At 55.1% G+C, this 22,377-nt stretch overlaps 2 protein-coding genes across 5 annotated transcripts in view; one reads left to right on the top strand and one right to left on the bottom strand.

Annotated features, from left to right (window-relative positions):
• Nucleotides 1-12,989, bottom strand: part of LOC114659820 (roquin-1-like) — a 34,093-nt gene extending 21,104 nt beyond the window's left edge. Inside the window, exons 1-6 of one of the 4 annotated variants that reach the window (XM_051933181.1) lie at nt 12,418-12,989; nt 6,541-6,922; nt 6,048-6,168; nt 4,336-4,575; nt 3,733-3,908; nt 1,156-1,356 (exon numbers count right to left, since the gene is read on the bottom strand). In XM_051933181.1, the coding sequence (XP_051789141.1) occupies nt 1,156-1,356; nt 3,733-3,908; nt 4,336-4,575; nt 6,048-6,168; nt 6,541-6,771 (969 nt within the window). In that variant the 5' untranslated portion in view covers nt 6,772-6,922; nt 12,418-12,989. The remainder of the gene's footprint in view (nt 1-1,155; nt 1,357-3,732; nt 3,909-4,335; nt 4,576-6,047; nt 6,169-6,540; nt 6,923-12,417) is intronic. The other 3 variants (XM_051933179.1, XM_051933180.1, XM_028812495.2) reach the window with 3 other exon arrangements.
• Nucleotides 12,990-14,799: 1,810 nt separating this feature from the next.
• rabgap1l (RAB GTPase activating protein 1-like) overlaps nt 14,800-22,377 on the top strand; it is a 73,371-nt gene continuing 65,793 nt past the window's right edge. Inside the window, exons 1-2 of the mRNA XM_028812488.2 lie at nt 14,800-14,998; nt 19,583-19,655. The gene's annotated coding sequence lies outside the window, so the exon portion shown is untranslated. The remainder of the gene's footprint in view (nt 14,999-19,582; nt 19,656-22,377) is intronic.

Here is a 22,377-nt window from a genome sequence, read left to right as displayed (position 1 = left end):
GGCCATCGGACCTTACTCCTTTTCTACGTTAACTAATGTTGTCTTATTTTAATTTATTGTCTTTTATTTTTCTTTTCTTCATTATGTAAAGCACTTTGAGCTACTTTTTGTATGAAAATGTGCTATAGAAATAAATGTTGTTGTTGTTGTGGTAGCGGTCCCCGTGTGTGACGTGGGAGTGGACATCCTGGCATTTGGTGCACAGCTGCAGGATCGGCTGTGGACCCAAACTGGCACCGGGAGTGGCCAATCGCTGCAGCTGTGCCACACCCTCATATTAAAAGTAAAACCCGAGTGCCAGGAGTAGGAAGGAAAACAAGGAGGTTAAAGGGGGGCAGGAACGGAAGAGAGAAGGCAGAAGGAAGTGCAATGAATGGTGCCCTGGAGTGGCTGAAGAGAGAGTTGCCGAAGACAGGTGTCCTGTGGGTGGCGCCATGAGGGGAGGCATAGGCATAGTGCCCTGCAACAGCAGCACTGAAGATGGCCGAACTGCTGGAGCCCGCCAGAGGGATAAGCGGAGGAGATGTCCTCTTTAAAGGGCTTCGTTTCCTGCCGGGCTTTGGCCTCCATTTAGTGGATTATCGAATTTCTGAGTTTTAACCTCCAATGGGCGCCTCTCGTCGTTTTGTGGCGCTGCACTGCACTGTTTTGGGACACTTTGGTTTGGTTGATTTTTAATTAAAGCACATGACCTAGGGTCCTCATCCCGGACATGATGTTGTTGGGGTCAAGAGACTCCCGTAACAGAAGTGGGAGGTGACCCATACCGTCCCATTTGGTGGCAGCAGTGGGATACGAGAGGTGAGAACATGCAATGCCACTGCGCGATCTGTGAAACTGAGTCATCGGGAGTCTTGCGGTCTTTCATGGAGCAAACGAACACAAATGTCAAACTGTGAAGACCACCGGTACTTCTTAGCAGAGGTCCGTGTCCAAAGTAACTTCCCAAAATAATTCAGTAAATAAAACCATGAGCACAAATACGAAAATCAGGGAAGGCAGCCAGGAGAACAACCGGCACAACTCACAGAGCTTGCTGTGCCAATGTCACCTCTGCTGCTCGCTGTCGCACACCCCAAGTCTCCAGTAAAGCTGGATGCATTCCAACACTCGGCACTCCATGGCACAAACGGTACCAAGGTCGGCTGCACTTACCTTGTCGATGATGGACTGCATGTGCGATTTATGCGACTGGTCGCCGTACAGCAGGGAGGACCATTGGTCAGGAGCGATGCGCAGACCCCCTTCCATGGCAATCTGAACGATCTGGGAGTCGTGCTCTCGCCGCAGGGCCTCATACGTGCGGAACTCCTCCTTCAGCTGCATCAGCGAAGAATCCTCGTCTCGTTTGGTCACCTGTGTGCGAAAGCTACCATGGGGTTAGCGGAGGTCAAGGGTCATCAGCTGCCACAGCTATCCGGACAGGTGGAGAAGGCCAAGAAATGCCCACGGCCAATCACACCTGACATGCAAACATACAAGGGGGGTCTTTCCACGCTGTAGCAGGCCACAATATCTCAATAATGGAGCCGAGCATGGGGGGCACCCGGTGTGTCCATAGCTCTCTAGTTTCATTTGGCTGACCACTGATCATTAAACCAAAAGGTTAAAGCAATCAGAGCAGCAACGGGCTGGGTGCGGACCACCGAGCCTACGTACTCTGGCCGAATGACCGAGGCAGTCCCAGTAGGAGTGCTGCTTGCACCCTCTCCGTGTGCCCCAAAGACTGGCCAGACACCCACCCTTTCCGATCAGACTCCATCTTAACGAGACCCTCAGTTAGTGTGTGCAGATTCAGAAAACCAGGCAATCGACTTTCTCTAACAGGGTCTCGCTTTTTGCCTCCCCATTATCATCAACGACTCCTTTGCCCCTGGTGCCCCTTGGCATACAGGTAGGCATCTGTACCGCTTTGGGTGTAATTAAACGTGATTATCATTACTGTGGTAGGTCTCATCCAAGGTGACTTACAGCACGCAGACCCCAGGCAGGCTAAGCGGCTCACTTGGGCCGCCAGCAGCAAACTCTTAAAGCAATGCATTGGTGTAGCGGATATCACACCTTGGAAACGACACTGGGCACTGTGCCCGTAATAAGGTGGGGCGCCCGCTGCACAAGTCAACAAAAATGGCACAGCATGCCACTAAAGAGATGTCAAAGTCATCAGAACAAGCAAAAGTGAAATTGGGAGTGGGACACTCGTTCCTCATTCTGGTGAATGTTAAGGACAGCTGGCACTCACAACACACAAGTGTGGGCACAGCAACTGAACCTTCAGATCGGCCACGTTCAATGTGTTGGGCAAATGGCAGCCCTTAGAAGAGTGCAGAAGGGCACAATGTGTGACAACAGCATGACGTGTGCTGTCAAAGTGAAAAGCAGTTCTTGCGCCACTGGCTAGATGGGCATCTTGGATTTGTCCTCCATTTATAAACACTGCGATTTATTCTCGCCGGTCGTGTTTCCTAACTCTGAGTTTCTGACGCTGCCAAAGTGCCACCTGCACTGCAGCTGTAAGCCGTTTGTTTTCACCGGATGGCAGGCTAAATGCTGGATGAAAACGTGAGACCCCACACTGAGGTTTGCCCTCTTTTGTAAGTCCTTTGGATAAGCCCATCAGGGCAGGCATATCCGTAGAGGGTTGCACAGAGTGCCACATGTCAGGCAGCAGTACCCTGACGAAATCCTCAGAGCCGTGGTGCAGATGTGTGCAGGCCGTTCCTGGAGGCAGGGGTGGTGCACCCCAGCTGGCATTGTTATGCGTCGGTGCACCCGATGGCGCCAAGTAGATGGTCCAGGAGCTCATGGATGCCCCGATCCAGGTGTGCCATTCTGAGCATTGTCGGGGGGCACGCAGGGATGTGGGGGCCATAAACACCGCTGAGTCACACTGGGATGAAATTCACGCCACCAAGATTGGGCTTGGCGATTTTGGTTTCAGTTGACCACTGTGACAGGGTCACCACTTGGACGTTTCGTTCATCGAGACCCCCTTCGTGTTTCTGAGCAGTGTACAAATTCAACATCTATGTGCGCTGAGGAGTCAGTGAGGCGGGGGGTCTCCAGGAAGGACGACTGCCAGGCCCCTCACCCCTTCTTGATTTTCATGATGCACATCGCCCGTTTCTTGGGCTGGTGATAGCTAATTTAACGGAGGCCTTGTGCTTGAGGGGCAGCCTACTGCCCACTTTTCAGAGCAGAAGGCCGTCGGGCATGCCGGGCCCGCACCCTGGTGCCCACTTGGGGAGTGCAGAGGCCGCTCTGCCAGGCCCTCATCGCCCAACAGCCTGTGCACCACTTCCACCTGGTCCAAGGCATTGGACCCCAAGCTCCTGCCCCGAAGCCAAACGACGCCCAGGGCCTCCAGGGTGGCACACTCGTCCATTATCTCATTCACTGTGGTCTAAAGCTATGAACTCCGAGTAGATTGCACCCCAGTCTGCCTGGCACACCCCAGGATTTACTTCTCTCTCACACGTGTTGGCTTTAGTGCCCAAAAGTAACAGTAAAACGGAGGCCCGCTAATGCAAGGGAGATGATGAAAGTGACCGGATGAAGAAGAAATCGACCCAAGCAATTTGCAGCATAACACTTCACTGTCAAGCGGGCCACGGCCCGTCATGGCAGCGTAGGCGCGAGGTAGGAGCCAATGCTGGACAGAGCGCCAGTCCATCACAGGGCCCTACTCAAGGCCAATTAACCCAATGTGCCCACGTTGTGACAATAAATCACCTTAAAACAGGAGGCTCGATAAAGCAGCTGCACCACGTGGCCAATGCTGGTCTTGGAGGCCTGCGGGAAGCGCGGCTCGAGTCTCTGGACGACAAACAGCACCAGCACCTTACGCGACAGGGCAGAGCCGTCCTCCAGTGCCAGCAGGACCAGCTTCAGGGCTTCTTCTTGCATTGCTGAAAGAAAACAAAACATCTGTAAGCGCAGGCCTCTGCCAGCTGCCCACCCCCTCGCTTCACCTGCGTCGATGTAATCGTTTACCATCCACACTAGCGTCTTCACAGGGTTGGCACCCATCAAACCAGACGTGTCGACGAGGGCTCAGACGCCAAAGACAGACTCTGCCAACACACGTCTCGTCAGAGGGGGCACCAAGCTAGCAGCCCTTCAGAGAGTGTGGGTACCCACCCCCTAAGGACACTGCTGTCATTTGCGCAAGCCAATCAGATGTCGCACACTTACGTATGTCACGAGACACCCAAGCTGTTGTCTCAGTCCCACCCAGCCCACCAAAAACACCGGCAGGGAAACGAAGAAGGTGCCCATGCGAGGGGACGATGGGAGTGCAGTCCACACGTCACACTTGCCCTGTGCTTCACTTACCTGGCCCAAGAAACTGGCAGCCCCTGGCACGGACGGCAGCCCACAAGTTGGAGGAGAGCTGCTGTGGATTCTGGTGCTGGAGAATGAGCTCGGTGACTGTCCTCTCGCCCAGGGAGCGGGCCGCCCGCATCGCTCGGATTCGCCCTTCCTCCTCCACCAGCTGGCAGTGAACCAGCGTCACCAGCTTCCTCTGCATCGGCCGGCTCAACACGCTCTGAGTGGTACTGTTCAAACCAACCCCTGGGGGGGGGGGGGGGGGGGGAGAAAAATAAACGGTATCTGTAAGAAGTGACGCCCGTGCCACCCACGCTCAAAACATTCCAACCACCCGCCCACCAAGGCACGGACCCTACAAGACCTCTGAAGGTGTGGCACCAGCAGACCCTCCCACTTCTGCAGCTTCTGTCACATCCTGCTGGCTTAACATCTGGGGGAGTCGGAGGCCACGGCAACATCCCGAACTCTTCATCGCGTTCCTCGGAGTGGTCCTGAGCGGCGTGACGGGGGGGCTGAAGGATACCACAGGCATCGAGGAACACCGCACCCGGTCTGCCATCAATCCAACATCCAGTGCCAACACTCACAGTAATGGAAGGCGCTTTCGAAGGTGTACGGGGTCCTTGTGGAGAGTCGGAGAGGTCCGCCATGCTGGGCGTCATGTCACATTACTACTGTGACCGGCCACCAACACAACCTCCTGCGCCAGTCAAGCCTCAGTCACCCAGCACCACGTTTGTGGATTTTAAGACCACTGGTCAGTAGACACGCCCAAACCCAAAGTCACTCAGGTCATCAACTCCGGGGTCCTCAAGCCAGTTTACTGTGACGGGGTGATCGATGTCACACACACACACACAGGTCCCTCTAGCCTTCTGGGATTGAAATGACACAGGACAGGACAACTGGCTACCCGGCAGTTCCTTGGCCAGCTGCGTCTCATTCATCACCAAAGGGTCCTGCACTGTCCAGCTGGGGGGATATTCATTTAGAATCGGTTTCTGATGTCACCCAACAGGAAGGCCACCATGGGGTTCAAACATCGGCAACACTGCAAGATCTTCCGGTTTCCCAAAACCAACTTCTCAGTACGTTATAAAAAATAAAAGGAGCACACTGGCAAGAGGCGAGGAACTCCAAGTGATCTGCTGGACCAAGGAGGACAGCATGGGGGACGTCACGTCACTCAAGCGGAAACTCGGAGGGGACACGAGACACAAACCACTGAGTGCCAAGCCTTCAGACCTGAAACAGCAGCTAAGGGAGTCAGGGACAAGGCCAGCCAAAAACCCTACGGACAGATACCCAGGCATGGGCAAATAGGCATCGAGGCTCCCCGGATGGCACTCAACACCCAAAGTGGGCGGCTCCCGAGTCAGTCACGTGACCCAACTGCACATCACCTGTGAAGATGAGAGTGAAAGCAAGAAGACAAGTGGGGAACAGAAGGTGGCCGAGAAGAATTTAGAAAGCCCACGTGTGTTTGGCAGGGGGTGGGCATCACTTGAATGCCGAGGGTCTCCACTAAAAGCTGACGTCCTGCACTTCACTTCAATCCCAGCAGGCCTCTGTAGGGAGCAGCACCAAGGACACCGGTGCCCGTCTATCACGTTTTTATTCTACGTATCACACACACGGGAGACCCTGACACTGGGGTTTGGCGACCGACGCCGTCACACACAAACGGGCTGTGTGGCGCTGTGGGGGGGGCTTACCTCGCGTGCTGCTCAGGGGTTTGAGGTAGAGAGCGAGCTCCTCCACACACTTCCTGGCCTCCTCATAGTGTTTGGTGTCTTCGGCGCCAGTCAGCAGGGTGATCACTTGCTGCTTGGGGACCTGGAGAAAAGGGCACAGGTCACAAAGTGAGCCATGTTCTGAGAGTTAGGGGTGGCACGCAAATGGTACACGGTGTGAAGGGTCTGTCTCAGCGATGCCCTCTCACACTGGTAAACAAGCTGCATTCCTGAGACGGCAACCAAGCAGCACCAGTCCACCATGGATGCCACTTCACCCTCCTTTAAAGTGGTCTTGGAGTGGAGGGCTCGGACCACCAGGGACGCCACTTCAATCTGTTAAGGTCATCCGTGAAGCAGCTCACAAAGGGTAAATAAAAACAACCAGTGCATCGAAAAGTGGGCACCAGCTGGGCAAAGTGTGCCCTGCTTTACCAGCCACGCACACAAGTGACGCCTCGGCTCGGGTACTAACCTGGCCTCCGACGAGCTGCAGCAAGGCCGAGTTGACGGGCAGCTGCTCGATGTCGGTGTTGATTGTGGTCTGGTCGAAGGGGCACGCCTTGCGGTGTAGCTTGTTGAGGCACATCTTGCAGACGGTGTGCCCGCAGCCCAGGCTGATGGGCTTGCGGATGGTCTCCTCGAAGGTCTGCGTGCAGATCGGGCACAGTAGAAACTCCGTCCATTGTGGAGCTTGTACGGGCATTCTAATTGGTTACAATTTTAAAAGCAAAAACAGAAACCAAAAGGAGGAAAAGGAATTCCTGGAGATTCCACTGGAATCAAAACAAATCTTCCAAACATTAATATTCTGAAATATCATCTGACGTCACTCAGCACACAGTGTGAAAAATAACCTGAAAAAGACAAGGAGGAAAAGGGGCATTAAAGACGAGAACGAGCACCCGCCCAAAAACTACGATATAGTGCCTCACGCACGGCACTGGCACACGCCGGTTAGGGGCAGTCACAAGACAGACGGGCAGGACCACCCTACAACGTGGACACCCAGTGCTCTAGTGGGTGCTCCTCTCGCAGAATATAGCGCCTTTCAAGTGAGCAGCACCAACTGCAGCCATCGAGGCAGACAGAGAGAGAGGTGCCAGCGCTGGGCCGGAGGGTCCAGCCTTTCACAGCAAACCCACACAACACTCAGGCCTGCACTAGGAATGGCATACGGCGCCTTGCACATGAAACTGGAATGCATGCCCAGCACAGGGCACCATTCATGCCAACCACAACACAGCCCCCTTAGGAACTCCTGGTCACACTCCTTACCACCAGGCGAGGGGGGCAGTCACGGCGCTCCATCAGTACCATCTCCACGCCGGCGCAATTCAGTAGTGTCATCAGAGTTTCAGTCTCGTTACAGCACTGGCGTGACGCCACCCACCAGCATCCCAGGTGTACCCCGGAGCCTCCCAAACTAGTCATCGGCGCGACAGACGAGTGCAAAGGCATGGAGGAGCAGCAGCGTGCACCGTGGCAGCAGAATGTGAGGCACAATGCCTCTATGGCTGGGCACCGAAGACCCTAAAGGGAATCAGGCAGAAGCAGCCTGGTACTAACAGCCATTCTGTTTAGTGCCAGATCTGATGCACACTCACCTGGCATTGCATTTGCTCTGAGAAGGGCTGCTGCTATTAGACCCCCAGGTGGGGACCCTGGCATCGGGATCCTTCAGGGCTACGCCCATGTAAAAGCTGGCACTGGAGCCTCCTCTGACAAACCAAACACTGCTCAGGTGCTCTTGATTACCATTAGCAGTTTGTGGCGATGCCCGTTTTTAGACGTGCTGCTGTGCCATCTGAACACGACGGCCCCAAAAGAAAAGGCGCGGCCAACAAACAAGTTTCTCCAGCGGATTTTCCAAGGTGGTGGGGTGAAACGTTCATCAGGCGGCACGGCACGTTGTTGAGCAGGTGAAGGCAGCGCACTGCACTCACCCTGGGAGCCAACTGGCCAGCACTAAAGTAACAATCCATGTGGTCAATGCCCTCCAAGCTAACTCTGGAGGGCTGAACTAAAGAGGCAAAAGATGCCAGTGCACTCTGTATAGCACCTTTACACACAGGAGCTCTCTCTGTCGCATGAGATCCACCTGAGCGGGCATTACACTGCCACCCTGGGCACTGATGAGCACCCAATGTCCCCCAGGAATGGAATTCCATTGCACTGGCAAGTTTAAGACGTGACACTGGGCTGAGCTCAATGGTGCCAGTGGCCTGCTGCAATGACAACACAAAAAAACATCACGAGGGTCTCAGTGGGCAGTGCCCAGCAAGCTCAATAGCTGAAGCTGGTTTGACAGTAGTGGGCCATAGGGGGGCGGGGGGGTTGGGCCGGCCTGCGTTACCGAAAGGAAATCAAAATGCAAATAAGGCAGTGTGAGACGGTGCCAACGGCACGGGCAGGGTGAACCGTAACAACAGCGCTGAGTCAACGCCTCATTTCGTAAGCCCTGGCCCAATGCCCAGCTGTTATTTCCCTGTCATTGGGGGCAAGCGACTCAGCAAAATTCATGGCACCTCAGGCTGAATGAGCAGGAAAAGCGCAGCCCATCACCGTCTGTGGCTTGATGATTGGCGCATCACAGCGAAACCCCCAAGTGCACAGTGCCACCTCACTTTGGTGGACGTGTGCCATCACCGACGCCTTCGTGTGATTAGACGTGTGTTTAGGCTCCGCCTGCTTGTTTTTTCCACTACGTGATGGTCACTCACCTTAACCAACCACGTGTGGCACTAGTCCCGGGTACGCCAGCCCACCTGCCGTCACTGCAAGCCCAGCTCTATGCCCACAGAGGATTTCCAACGGATCGCCACACTCTAGGGTGTCAAAGACAGATGCCCAGCACTGAACTCACTTCTTAAATGCCCAACCATTGCCAGTTCCTGCACCCACTTTGCACACGGATGCCGGCCAGCTGCACTGGGCTGACGGCACAGGGGCTCCTCTCCCTGGTGACGGCCGTGCCCATCTAGGGGGCCACTTGTTATTACGATGATCTCAGTGAGGTCTCATTTCACAGAATGGGGCTTCTCCAAAAAAGCCCACCTATACTGGCGTAATCGTCACAAGCGGAGTGGGCATGGCAGCCTGGCACACGTGCAGACGCAGGAAGCCTTTGATGTGCGCGGCACCAGAACTGCGGGTTTCTGCTTTCTATTCTCATCTGCGGAGGCGAAAAACACGAAGGGGAAAACAACAAAAACTTCCTTTGTTTTGGTCTTAAAACTTTTGGGTCTGGAAAGGCCGGGGGGCCACCGGGCATGCCAGTATCATGTGGCAATCATGTGGCCCTCGCATGAGGCTGAGTCACACTGGGCAGCCCCCCATCATTTGATATCCCACACCCCCGTACGGCCATTCTGGGGGGCTGGTACCAGCTTCTTGCTCTCGGTGCCTTCACACTGGGCACCCGGGGCTCATATGATACACTGCCAAGAGGAGCCACCAAGTGGCACATCTTTAGATGGCTAGCAGGAATGCCATACCTCTGTGCCACCTCAGCCTGGTCTTCCAGCTATTCTCTATGGGCACAGCTGCCATGGCAGAGCAGGATGGCTCCACTTTTTGCCACATATCCAAGATGGGCAAACTGGCAAAGCTCTTTCACAAATGCTCAAAGTTGGCACATCTTCCAATGTCAGCAATTCCAGATGCCAATCTGCATGAGGTCCTGTGGACCTTCTGAAGTTCGGAGGTTGGGGTGTCGAGAAGGACATTGGCACCTGTCTGCCAGTCTGACAAGCCCAGTGACACACACCAGTGTCCTGGCACGGGGATCTTCCACCCTTTCACTGCCTGTCACGAGAATGCGGTGGGCTCCTCACGATTTTCCATCGTTGGTGTGCCGGGTGTTGAGCTCCTCTGCCCACGCTGCATTTGCTGATGGCATCTGAGGTTTCACTGCACAGCAAGGCACAGGAAAAAGAAACTGAAAACAAGCAAAATATGGTGCAGACTATAAAAAAAAAAAAAAAAAAAAAAAAAAGCGTGGGCAGTGCCCATCTGCACGCTGAGGCCCAAAGGTTCAGGGGCTGTCATCCCTTTGTCCTCAGACTCTTCAAACTTTAGCAGGGCTTTAACACTATCAGATGTGCCAGTCTGTGCCCATGCTTCAAGAACCTCAAGCCACCAGATCACACTCCAAGAGCAAACGTGATGCCACACCCACAGAGTATGAGTCGACCCAGTCATCTCATCAGGTGGGCCAACATGGAAAATGGGCACAAGCCACGAAATGGGCTCCACAACACCTACAGCCAGCAACGACCTCCGTGGTCAGGCAAGTGGGCAAGCTGGAACACACGGTGCCCATTATCAGCTCCTTGGCCACATCAAGTAAGTGACGACCACAGGCAGACATGCCAGTATGCCTAGGGAGCGCAGGAGCAGAGTGTCCCCCAATAAACTCCAAGTGCCAACCAAAAACAGCCAGCAGGAACTGACCCAACAGAGAATGTCAATAAGAATGACAATGCCAGTGGTGCCACCATAGGCACCAGTTTCATGCCCAGGAGTCGAGTGCTGTGATCAGCTGCTCTCCTCAGAGCTCACGTGAGCCTCTGCTTGGATATTTGGGGCAGAAAACAATTCAGTAAAAAGCCAGCTGTGAATGGGTGGCACAGTGCCCACCTGACCACCAAAATGCCACTGCTGGCTCATATCAGCTGCTAGCTCCCACTGCCATGGACCATGCCATGCCAACGGATGCCAAATGTAACGTTTACACAGACAGCATCAATGCACTACCAGGGACATGAAGAAAGGCTGGCACTGAAAAGAGCGGGCCCTTCACATTGAAAGAGGCCAATCAGGAAAGGCGCCAGGCTGAGCCGGGTCAAACATACAAACTTGCCCGCTTGACTATAGAGGGAGTCTGCAGTTTAGAGGGAGTCTGCAGTTTGGAGTCAAAGATCAGCCAAATAGACGGGCATAAGTGTGCCACACTCCCCCATCCAGTGCCAGTGCAACAGACCCCCATGACACACAATGGGCTGCAACCTGCATGGTGTGCCACTCAAACGCCTGCTCATGCTCTGTGCAGACAGCAGATGCCACCCACTAGCACTCCACTGGTCAGAGAGGTCTGCAACTGGCAGCTCAGATTCCTCAGAACTCATCCACATTTCAATGCTGGCCTAAGGGCACCAGCGTCCACCAAGCTGACCAGACCAAAACCCACTAGGACTGGCACGACACTGGGCAACTGAGGAAAAATAAAAGTCTCCAGCACTGCTCGCCTGGCTGACATACGCAGGAACTGGCAGGACAAATGGGCACACGTTCAGTGGTCACCCTGTCAGCTGTACCAGACCACTGCCCAGCCTACTTAATACTCAGTGACCACGCCGGCCAGGGCAGGTGCCAAAGGCAGACGGGTCAGCAGGGCACAGCAGTCAGCTTCAGCTCTTCACGCAGTTCAATTCGGCTTTCTGGGCTCCTTCATTACATGCCATCCGTGGATGTGGCACCCGGATGCCACACATGTCCACCAAGACCGGATGGCCCTTCCGCGCAGCACCTTCGGACCCGTGCCCGGGCAAATGACACAGGAGAGGCCCTGCCCAAATGATGCCACCACCCTGGACATCACATGACAGGTGGTGGCCACAAATGATGACCAGGACCTGGGGGAGCAGATGTGACAAGGCCATCACTCGATGCCATCTGTGGTTACAGTCACTGGACTGGCCACCTACATCCCAGAGCCCCCCTCGCGGCCCGCGCTCCCCACCACCCCACAAAGCAGGAACACGGAAGGGGAGCAGCCGGGCGCTCTACATGCCTGCCTGGCCGGCCGTTACGCAACCTCCCCCTGCCAGCGCCCCCCTCCAGACCCCGGCTGACTAGCCTCCCCGGCGCCACCTCCGACTCGCAGACGGGCCTGGGAGCCTCGGCACCGTAGCGACGACGGCGGCGGGCCCAAGGGAGGCCGCGTCTCCTGCTCCGCCCCGCCGGCCTGCTCGAGTAAATCGACGCCGCCAAAAGCCTGAGGCCTATGCCGTCTCCGCAAACGAGCGCGACCCCAGCCTTCCTCCCTCCTGAAGACAAGCACAAGGCCGTGTCGGCAGGCCCAGGGGCGGCGCGTCCACCAGTCGCTCTTCCGTCTGGCTAACGTCAGGCGGAACCCGCACGAAGCCCCACACCGCAGTCCCGGCACTCGCCCGTCTTCCAACTGGGCGACATTACGGGGAGGTCCGCCCGAAACGAAACGACGCTCCGCTCTTAACGGCCAACCGCCCGGCTCCATTGTTCGCTGCGCATCAAACCCGACGAGCTGGACGGCGAGAAGCCCCTCCAATCGCTGGGCCGCGGCTCAGCACAAAAACCCCGCAGTGCTCACCGCATCTCCGATTGAGCGGAGCCGACCTTCAGCTGCGGCCTTCCCGCGACGATTTCCAGGATTTGTCGGTTGCCATGTCGCCTCCGCCGATGGCAGCTGAAAGTTCGGGGAGATCACAAGTGAGGGGGGAGGAAAAGCTGAGAGCAGGAAAAGCTTCGAGCCGGAGGGGAGGGAGTGAGCTGCCCCCTAGCGGGGCGAAGCCGCTACTGCGGGAGGCGCGCACGGAGCCTCTTAACTCGAGACAGAGCTCCTCCTCGTGGCGACAAGCCGCTACTGCGTAAAGCTGAGCGTCGTCACGCACCTCGGTGCTCCCCCTGGCGGAGTTCCTGTGCTACTACGCGGGACGGCTGGTGGTGTGTGAGCGTCAGGCACCGCCCTGTGGAGGGAAGCTGCTCATGCGCCGTCCCGGGCCTAACTGGAGCGTCTGAAGAAAGGCCAAGTTTAGGTGGTGCAGTCGTGGGACCGAGAGGCACCGCCTGACTGCGGGCACTATGGTGGATGTTTTAAAATGACCCTTTTGATTTCACATCTCTTTTGTCCTGGCATCCAGAGTGACTTAACACTGGGGCGCCACTGTGTGGGGCACCACTGTGGACAAGGGGCCATAGAAAATGCGCATTAATGTGCGACCCTGTGGGCACCTTGTTACTTGCAGATCACCCAGTTGGAGCTTTACCTCAAAGCATAAAGACTTTTGGAAGAATAAAATGCTGGGATACGAACAGCAGGCTCCCGTTCTTACGGTGCTGCCATCCAAACTCGACTGATTGACCTTGCCATCCACCACACAACTTTGGGTCATTATACATTAACATTGACCACTCCCCTTTGGCCATTACACCTCACCGTCAGTCACAGTCATCATCCGTGAACTTTGACCACGCCCTCGTGGATCAATGCACCTCATTGTTGACCACACCACCCCTTGGTCAGTACACCTGGACATCAAACACGTCCCTCCTGGTCATTATACGTCCCTGAGAGCTGAAGCTGACCTGGTCAGAGAAGGCAAAGCATAGGCACTGGCACTAAATGGGGCACTATTCTGTCATTGGGCACCCTCGGGCACAGACCCACCCACTGCGGTTTTCTTTACAGTCACCAGTCAGTCCAGCCGGCAGCACTTTGGGATGCAGGAGGACACTAAGACGAGAAAGCACAAGGTGCACACTAGCCAAACGCTCACTGTTATGTGTGTATATACAGTTTATACAGGGCCTTATATGAAACTCAGTCCAGCAACTAAGGAAAGGATTTCAATATAGTGCCAATCAGAGATGGCACCACTAAAAGGCACTGGACCAAGAAATCTGGGGCACTACCAGCAGCCATACGTGTGTCTTACAATACGGACCACCAAAGAGCACTGTGCAAAGATTTGAGAGTAAGATTACAGGTGATTTTCATTGTATATAGTGCCTTTTATAGTGATCACTCTCTTTATTCTGTGCCCTCACAATCATTGTAGGGATGTGTAGAGCACCACCTAAAGGAACAGAAAGGAAACACAGAGGGCTTATTCAGTGCGGGACCATAAAAAGGAAACCTGAACTCAGAGCAGGAGCCATCTTAGGATGTTGTGGAGTCAAATGACTTGTTGAACCTTAAAGGGATCAATGGCCACCACGAAAAAGAAGCTCCTAAGTGAGGAGGAAGAAAGAGTAAAAAAACAAATCAAGGCAGATCAAGGTCCAGGACCCTCAAATGAAGTACTGGGATGTCCCACCAAGCAGTCTTGCGGAAGGAGGAGGGACAGGACAGGACAGAATCAAAGCAAAAGGAAGAGGCACGTCGACAGGGGCGGCGCTGGCGGAGGACCAAGAAGGACTTGAAGAGTCATGAGGGAGGTAGCAGGGCCAAAGGTGGTCCATCCATCCATCTTCCTAACACCAGTAACCAGGGCAGACCCTGCCAGATCACCGTTCAAAGTAAAGAAAGGCCAAGACAGTTCTCGGACTCCTGTGTGGCCCTCACAAGAAGGTCGAGCCACAGCAGCTGCCCGGCTGCTCCGATCAATTCGGCCCCCATCTGACTGGTGGGCGGTCGCAGTGCAATCCTGTTATTTGTCTACCGTAGTGTGACAGCAAAGTCGCCTGTAAATCTGACATCCGCATATGCCGCTCGCGTCCTCCCTTCACCGGACAGGATAGGACAGGCCGCTCTGGCGGAATTCAGGATCGCCCTAGACGCGTCACGGCACGCAGACGTGCAGAGCTACAAACACACACCACGTGACAAAGTCCGGAAAACCCCTCAGCAGACCCAGACCGCGCCTACGTGCGCGTGCACAAACCAGCGACTGGCCTCACAGACGCGCAGCAGCCCCACGCTTCTCGCGAGACTTTAGAGATGGGCGGGGACGCAGAAAAAAGGGCGGGGGATGTTTCCAAGTTTTGGAAAAGCAAGTGGTCGCGACTGCGTTCGGAGTCGCAGCCACCGTGGGCACCTACGTGTGACCGAGCCGCGCTATGGTCGGGAGGGGTGGGGACGAAGGCTGCATTCATGAGTCTCTGCGCCTCACTTCCTGTTGGTGAAACTGCGCTGAGTGAAATCCGTGTGGAGTATCGGGAGAGGAGGCACGGTAAGCGGCGCTCCCAGGCGGCCGGCGGTTCCGAGCTCGGCCGTCCGACTTGCCTGCAAAGAACGAAGACGCAAACGCGCCCTTCTCCGCCGCGCTTGCGGGTGGCCTGCCGGGGGCCGCCCGCCTGGCAGCTCTGAACTTTCGGGACAACGCCGAGCCGTTCTTGTGTGTGTGTTTGTCTTCCCCTCGCTGGTGCGGAGGCAGCCGACGCCAGTCGGCCCCGCGACGGCCGGCGGTGCACAAAGTTTGCAGGCTCGGGTAAAAGTGCAAAGGTGACTTGTTTGTTGCTCGGCCAGGGTTCGCGACTGGGACAGGCAGACGCTTCCCGCGTAGGCGGCTATCACGGGTGCCCGGGTTTCAGAGGATGCCGCCGCCGAGTGATTTGAGACGCCAGTCCTGAGCGTCCGGCTCGGCATCCGCAGTTTGTCCTTTCATTTTGAGATCCCGCCAGTGAAGTGGCAGCCGGCGACAGGCGGGGACAGTCCCGTAGAGCGAGCGCTGGCTCCCCATGAGCGCCGCGCGTCGCGTTCGTGAGGACCGCGGGATCCTCCGGAGTTTTGTTTCATTTCACAGACAGACTTGGCAGCCCGCCGTTGAATCGCTCTTCTGTGCGAAGCCGACCCTCCACTGGGGCAGGGTCCTTCATTCAGTGGCGCTTTGTCTGTGGTTTGCCTCGTTTCGTTTGATTTAGGGGTCTGCAGGGGGGCTTTAGGTTGGGTGAAATTAAAAGACGACACAACCCACAGAAGGTGCTGCAATTGGAAGGGCGAGCGCCAGGCTTCCTCCTGCCCCTGCTGTCCTCGAATAGGCACCCCTCACAGCGGTCGTGCGGCTTCAGTAGGCACTGCCAGGGTGCTCACCGTGAACTTCCTCGCCGGGCACTTTGAGGTGGGGGGCAGGCGCTGTTTACCTTTGCACGCGTGTTTAGCGTTGGCAATGGGCCCCCTGTTGTCTCCGTGACTGTTTGCCCCTTTCTTTGCCTGCTGATCAGGGTGCTTGTGCTTCTTGCACTTGGCTGTGGTTTGTTAAAGTCGGTTGTGTGTTTTAACGAGCACTGGACTGTCGCAGTCCTGATTGCTGTAAGCCCCCTTGTGTGACGTCAACCCCTAAGTAAGTCTTGGTGGTGGTCTTATTATGCAGCTGACCTGCGTCTGGTTGGCATGTCCTCCTGGTGTCTCTGTGGCTTTCATTTCAGATATTCCTCAACTCCCAGCCTAATGTGTGTGAATGTGCCCTGTCGTCCAGGGTTGGTTACAGCCTTGTGCCCAGAGTACCTGGAGACATGGATGGTACTAAGAAGGGGTTTTGGTGCCCATCTCTGGGGTCTATTTTGTCCAGATTGATGCCCATTTTAGGTGCCCCCACACATCTGATCTTTCACCCCAGCTGATTTTTATGTTGGGTGACCCTGTTCTTCTTTTTTATGTCTTACATTTTTTTGAAGAGAACTGCCCAAGAGTATGCTGGTAATGGTGGCACGTGCATTCATGGACTGTAGAGTGCCTGGATGGTCTTTTGGCCTTGAAACGCTACAAGTTTACTGTCTCCAACATTCTGGAGCTTGTATTTTCCTGTCTTCGCTGACCATAGGTTTTCATTAAGGTGGACATTAAGGTCCTCTACTGTTCTATAGAACTGACCTTTGGATCTTTATTGTTGTTGTTATCTCCAGTTTGAGGCAACTCCAGGGGGGGAACGTCACTCTTTGTCCTGGGCGAGGTCCTCGATAGGATCTGTGTTCACTTGCTCATCTACCAATGAGCGGAGCAGACTGGCTTTATGCCTAAGAAGTCCACCATCGACTACTTCCTGGCACTGAGGGGTCTCATGAAGCGCAAACTCGAATATCGCCAGAGTTTCTGTCTGCCTTTGTTGATTTTCGTCAAACGTTTGCCACCCTGTGGGACATCCTAAGACTTTACGCGATCCCCCCCAAGTTGCTGGATATCCCAGCTGGCCTGTACTGTGGTACTGGGAGTGCTGTGCAGAGTGGAAGCAGAAACTCTGTATTCTTCCCAGTTGGTTCTGGGGGTCCGTTAGGGGTGTTCTGCTGCTATTCTGTTCAGTGCTTGCATAGACTAGGTGTTGGGCAGGGTCGGGTGGTCCAGTGTCTGTCTGCGGAGAGAGTGCCAGTGTCATCAAAGGGTTTACTGACCTCGGTGGTGCCATTCGTGTGTCTGGTGACTCTTCCTATTGGGGGGGGGGGTGGGGTCAGGAGGTCGCTGAGGGGTGTGTGGCGCTCCTTCCCAATATCTGCAAAAGGATGAAGGTCCCCATCTTTAAAGTCCTGGTACTCCCTGTTTGTGAGACATGGATGCTCTTCAGTGACCTGAGATGAGGACAGGACGCCTTCATGTGTCTCTTCAGAGGGTCTTTGGGGGCCGCTGGTTTGACCCGAATGGGGCCCATGACCTGCATGGTGAGGGAGCCTCAGTCAGTTACGGCACTGCGGCCATGTGGTGCGATTCCCCCGAGGGTGACCCTCATTGTTGAGGACCAGAGTGGCTGGACCCGGCCAAGGGGATGCCCACTGTGGCAGATAGTGTCATTTAAGGGGGTAGGAGTGGACCACATGTCTGCCTGCCAACCAAGATCTGGAGGTGTTTTGTCGTGCGGTGGGGGTGGCAGTATACTGTACCAGTGCATGCCCCCCCCCCCCCCCGACCTGAGGTGAGGTGCTTACCTGATGGCATTTAGGAAGCTGTAGGAGTTGTGAACAGAAATGGAGTCGAGTCCAGTCAAGTATGACGGGGGGTCCAGATGGACCCAAAGGGTGTGGTGCCGCAGTGCAGGAGGGGGGCATCTGTGAAGGGCGTTGCTTAGTCACCTTGAGAAGGTTTTGATGGGTTACGTCTGAAACTGAAAGTTAGCAGTGAGTCATAGCTGACCCAGGAGACTCGGCGAGGTCGACGTGCTTCAGAAACTGTACGAATTATGGGATGTTGATTGATTGATTGATGTGTCTGTGCTCTTTGTTAACTGGGGGATTGCCAGTAAAAGTCACAGTTGGACGCTGACTGGGGGCCTTATTTCAGACGTCAAGCTGGGTCCAATTTGACCCCAAGATGCTCTGAGTCCCCTTTATTACGCGCCACGTGGGCACAAGGACAGGCGGTTCACTCACTTCAGGCTTCACGTTTGTTCTTGTGGTTTGTGCCGCGCTTGCAGGATGACAAAGCGCATTATAAAGATGAGTCCGCTGGTGCTGAAGTTGAGGGGCACAGCAGCCGAGCCCAAGACGTACGCCTCCTTGCACCTCACTTTGGATTTCGATGCCAGTTCTCCTCCTCCGCCATTTTGGCAGCACCAGCACCTTTGGGGGGGTCGTCGGTTGGGCCGATATGTGGCTGAAGGTGCCGTAGCTGTTAACCCTTTGTACACATTATTGGCTGTCACAGAATGGCCAGCCCTCTGTCATCAAATGTCACCCGCCCACCGATTTGCAGTCGTTTGGATTGACGCGGTCGGCAAGTGTGACACACCCTGTCACTTGAAGACGCAGCTTTTGGGGGGGCCGTGTTGCCTGCAGGTTTTCGCTACTTACCTCTTAGAGATACGAGTGCTGACGGGTGGATCTTTCTTTTCTTTTGTTTTAATTTTAGCCGTCCCTTTCGTTTGAGGCTACTAATAAGTGCAGAAGACGCGGGGGGGGCTACGCTGAGTGGTCACTTGGGCTTACAAGCCCTTCTGGTTGAGGCTGCTGATGGTGCAAAGCACTGGAGAACTGTTAGGCTGGCATTGTGTGATGTCACATCTCGGTCCCCTGGCAGCCAAGAATTTAAATGAGAAGGTGAGGCTTTGCCACGATCTGAAGACCCCTCAACATTGATGGCATCTCCATAGAACTCAGTCAGGAGTGGCCCGTGGAGAATTTCACCTTCATCTTCATCTCCCATAACATGCGGCTGAAGTCTGCCTTGGAATATTAAAGAGGAAGATGGCCTGTCGAGTGGAATAGGAGGAGGAAGACAAAGACAACAGTGAGGTGCAGTGCCATCCAGGCTGGTGCCGGCGTCCTCTCCTCTGCCCACCTGGGCCTTCTGAATGAAACACGGACCATTCCGGAGGGTCTGCCCCGGCTGACTTGCCTGCTTGAGGGGTTCAGAGGAGGCCCCAGGCCCACTGTCATGGAGGCGTTTTCTGGTCTTGGAAGGCCACTAAGTAAACGGGCACAGGGACACAAACGCGAGGCTGGCATTCACACTGTCGCCACACTCGGCGTGTCTCACAGGTGAACACGTGCCCCACTTAGTGCTCTGAATGTCTCAGGGTGTTCATGACTAATGGTGTGCCATCTTTACTGCCAATGTGCGGTGACCTGAGACCGGGCTTCTGCTGTCTGGGGGTCAGCTGGACTGGCACTTTAACGTCTTGCCCAGGGTAAGCTGCTGGCGTGATGACCGACCAGCGGGTTGTCATGACCCGTCTTCATTAAATCTGCCATTGCGGGTCTGGGTGGATTGTGGGTAGAACGGGGGTGTGGCGGGCAGGCCTGGTGAGCCCATTGCCCTTCTCCTCTCCCGCTGTGATGTGTCCCTTTGTTCCCCTCGTTTTTATTCTGATGCCCCCCTTTTTTTGTTTCAGACTTCTGGAGAACTGCTTGCCCTCCTGGAGGCTCCTGGGATCTTTCTTCAGCTTCAGGATCTCCTGCTTTGTGGTGAGCCAAGGCTTGTGTGTTGCTGTTTGTTTCACTGCTCCTCATGCCATCCTCGGCCCGATGATGATGCAGGGCTGCTGATCAGTGTGGCCCCCAACTTCAGAGTTTGTTGAGGGGACCCCTTTGTCTGTATGCCAGCTGGTCTTCAGCTTTTATCCTGTTAACTTTTGATGACCCAGAAGTCACAAGCTCTGCCCACTGTGGAGGTGCCACCTCAGAGTTCTTGACTGCCGTCCACAGGGTGGTCTGGGCTTCCCCAGTGCTGCCCACCCTGCCTTTAGCCTACTGTTATTTCTTTAGTTGGTTTAGAGGAGCATTTCTGCCAAACCTTCTTTGTTGAGCCTGGGCCTGCACCTTGTTTCTGTCGGTTTGTGCCAGTCAGACACTGCAGTGAAGGGCAGGGTGCCATGTGGGGATTGTTTACCCCATCGTGTACCCACCACTCTTCTCTGAAAAAGTTGGTCAGAAGCCCAGCTGGTCACTTGGTCAAGGTGGCTGCTTGCACACTCGGAGGCGACTTTGTGCCCGAGTTGGTGTCTCAGGAGCCCCATAGGGCAAAGAGTACCTGGTGACACAGATTACTGGGCAGGAGGGTGGGCACAGTGGATCAGGGCATCTGCAGAGTCCCATAGGGGGCTGTACCTTTTCTGAAGTGTGTTGATTCTGTTATGACAGGCCAATGCGCCAAAGTCCTGGGAAGAAGCTTGGCAGAGAACTGATATACTGAGGGCACCACACGCAGCTAAACAGGCACCCAGGTCGGTGACGGTGGCAATGGCGCTCTATTGGCTTCCCTGACATGCCACTCTAGTGCCCCATGGTCTCGCTGTCGTATAGAGACAGGTAGTTTGTGTGCCCAGCCCATGCCAGGTTGTTCAGATGCCACGCCTCTCTGTTCATTTTGTAGTCAAACAGGGACGTCATGGTCATCTGTTTATCTTGGGGACCTCCTGTTAAGATCTGAGCCAGGAGCTGGTCTGGTGGCGATGCCAGTTACCGCTGTGGCACTTGAGTGGAGCTCTTTCTGATTCTGGTCTTCTGGAAGGATCAGTGCTGAGCTGGTGAAGGTTGACGTTCTGCTGTGGTGAGCCTGGCACCCATTGTTGTGTGACGCAAATTTTGGGTACAGTGGGTGTGTAGAAAGGGGCACTCGGGCGGACTTGCTGCTCCCATCCTCTCACCCGTCCAGCGTCTGAAGCCCCTTAATCCAGTTGTGTATCCAACGCCGAGCCGAGACACACTTTTCCTTTTAAATGGACACTTTTGCCAGCTTTTGCCGCTCGGTCTGCCCTCATTTTCCTGTCATGGCAAAGTAAAAATCATGTGACCAGAAGGTTTTCAGATTTATTCAGAATCAGAAACTGCCATCTCTCCTTCCCAGAAGCACTCGGACCCTCTGCTGTGGCCCCTCACATTGTGCTCAGATGTTTGTAGAACATGACTGGAGGCCACCTGTCACCAAATGCCACCGTGTAGAAAGGCCCAGGTGGACCTGCATATGGGGGTCCCACAATTCACTCTGCATGCCAGGACAGAAGCCAAACCATGGAGTTTGACGTTGAGGTCGACAGAGAGCCCTCAAAGTGTGACGAGGCAGAGAGCAGGTCAAGGGGCTCAAAGCGTTCCCAGGAACACAGCTGCCTCAGCAGTTGGCACCAGCCGGACTCTGCCTCACCATCCAACTAACTGGGTAGAAAGGCCTCGGTCACGGAGGAGAGCCCACCATGTGTTTGAGCAGAACCAAAAGAGGTGCCCCTGTCTCAGCAGAGAACTATCTGAAGGGCGGCCATCTTGGGCACTCCATCGCTCGGGCGTGTGGCTTGATGGAACCCACCCTCGAGTCAAAGGCACTTCAAGGACTTGGATGGCTTGACGGGGGAAGATTCCCAGGGCTGGTGAGACCCAGGTTGAAATCTGGGCAGAACTCCACGGACAGCTCATCACCAGTCCTACCATCTCTATGCTGAAGAAGGGTGCTGGCAGGGAGGCTGGCGAGAAATGAAAGGGGCCAAATTCTGAGGGGTCCGAGGAAGCTGCCTTCTCCGAGCTCTCCTCATCTTGGGCTGGCCGATACGACTCTGGGGGGGGCCTAGGCTCGGACCCCCTAGAAGATGTGTGGAGAGGCCTGACAATGGAGGTTCAGTTTGAGGGAGCTTGAAGGCGTCTGTCAGGATGAATGGGAGAATCTGGGGGTGCCAGGCTTGTAGACTATCAAAGGAGTAAGTGAAGGGGAGGTTTCATGACTATCGGGTCACATGTTCTCATGATGTCATTAAGGGGGGTGATCGTCAATGTTAGGCGGAGTGGGCCGAAAGCGAGGGGTCTCTGTACTTCCCAATCCACTGCATATTGGCGCCACTCTTCATTCATTTTCTCGATGCAGGCTTTCTAGGGGGCCTTGTGTTATCCTGTGCGTCCTCCTTGCCCAGAAGGAACCTTTGCAGTTGGCAGCCGTGACTTGGGAATCCCATGATGCGACAAATCCAAAAAACCCAATTTGAGCTCCAAGTCTGCGCCCACATCCTGAGTGCCAGCTGTGAAGGATTGACACCTTAGCTGGCGGCCTGGTTCACTGCTGCCACTGCATTGGTCTCCTCGGTTTTCATACTTCCCAGACTCCCCTTCCTTCCTTTCTAATTTTAAACTGTGAGATGAGCTGATGATGTGGGCGCAGGCTGTGCCATCGAGGACACCGAGGGTGTGGCTGTTCTTCGCCCTCCCA

The sequence above is a fragment of the Erpetoichthys calabaricus genome, chromosome 10 (assembly GCF_900747795.2).
Source record: "Erpetoichthys calabaricus chromosome 10, fErpCal1.3, whole genome shotgun sequence".
Classification (NCBI taxonomy): domain Eukaryota; kingdom Metazoa; phylum Chordata; class Cladistia; order Polypteriformes; family Polypteridae; genus Erpetoichthys; species Erpetoichthys calabaricus.
This window is presented reverse-complemented; position numbering and strand designations above follow the sequence as displayed.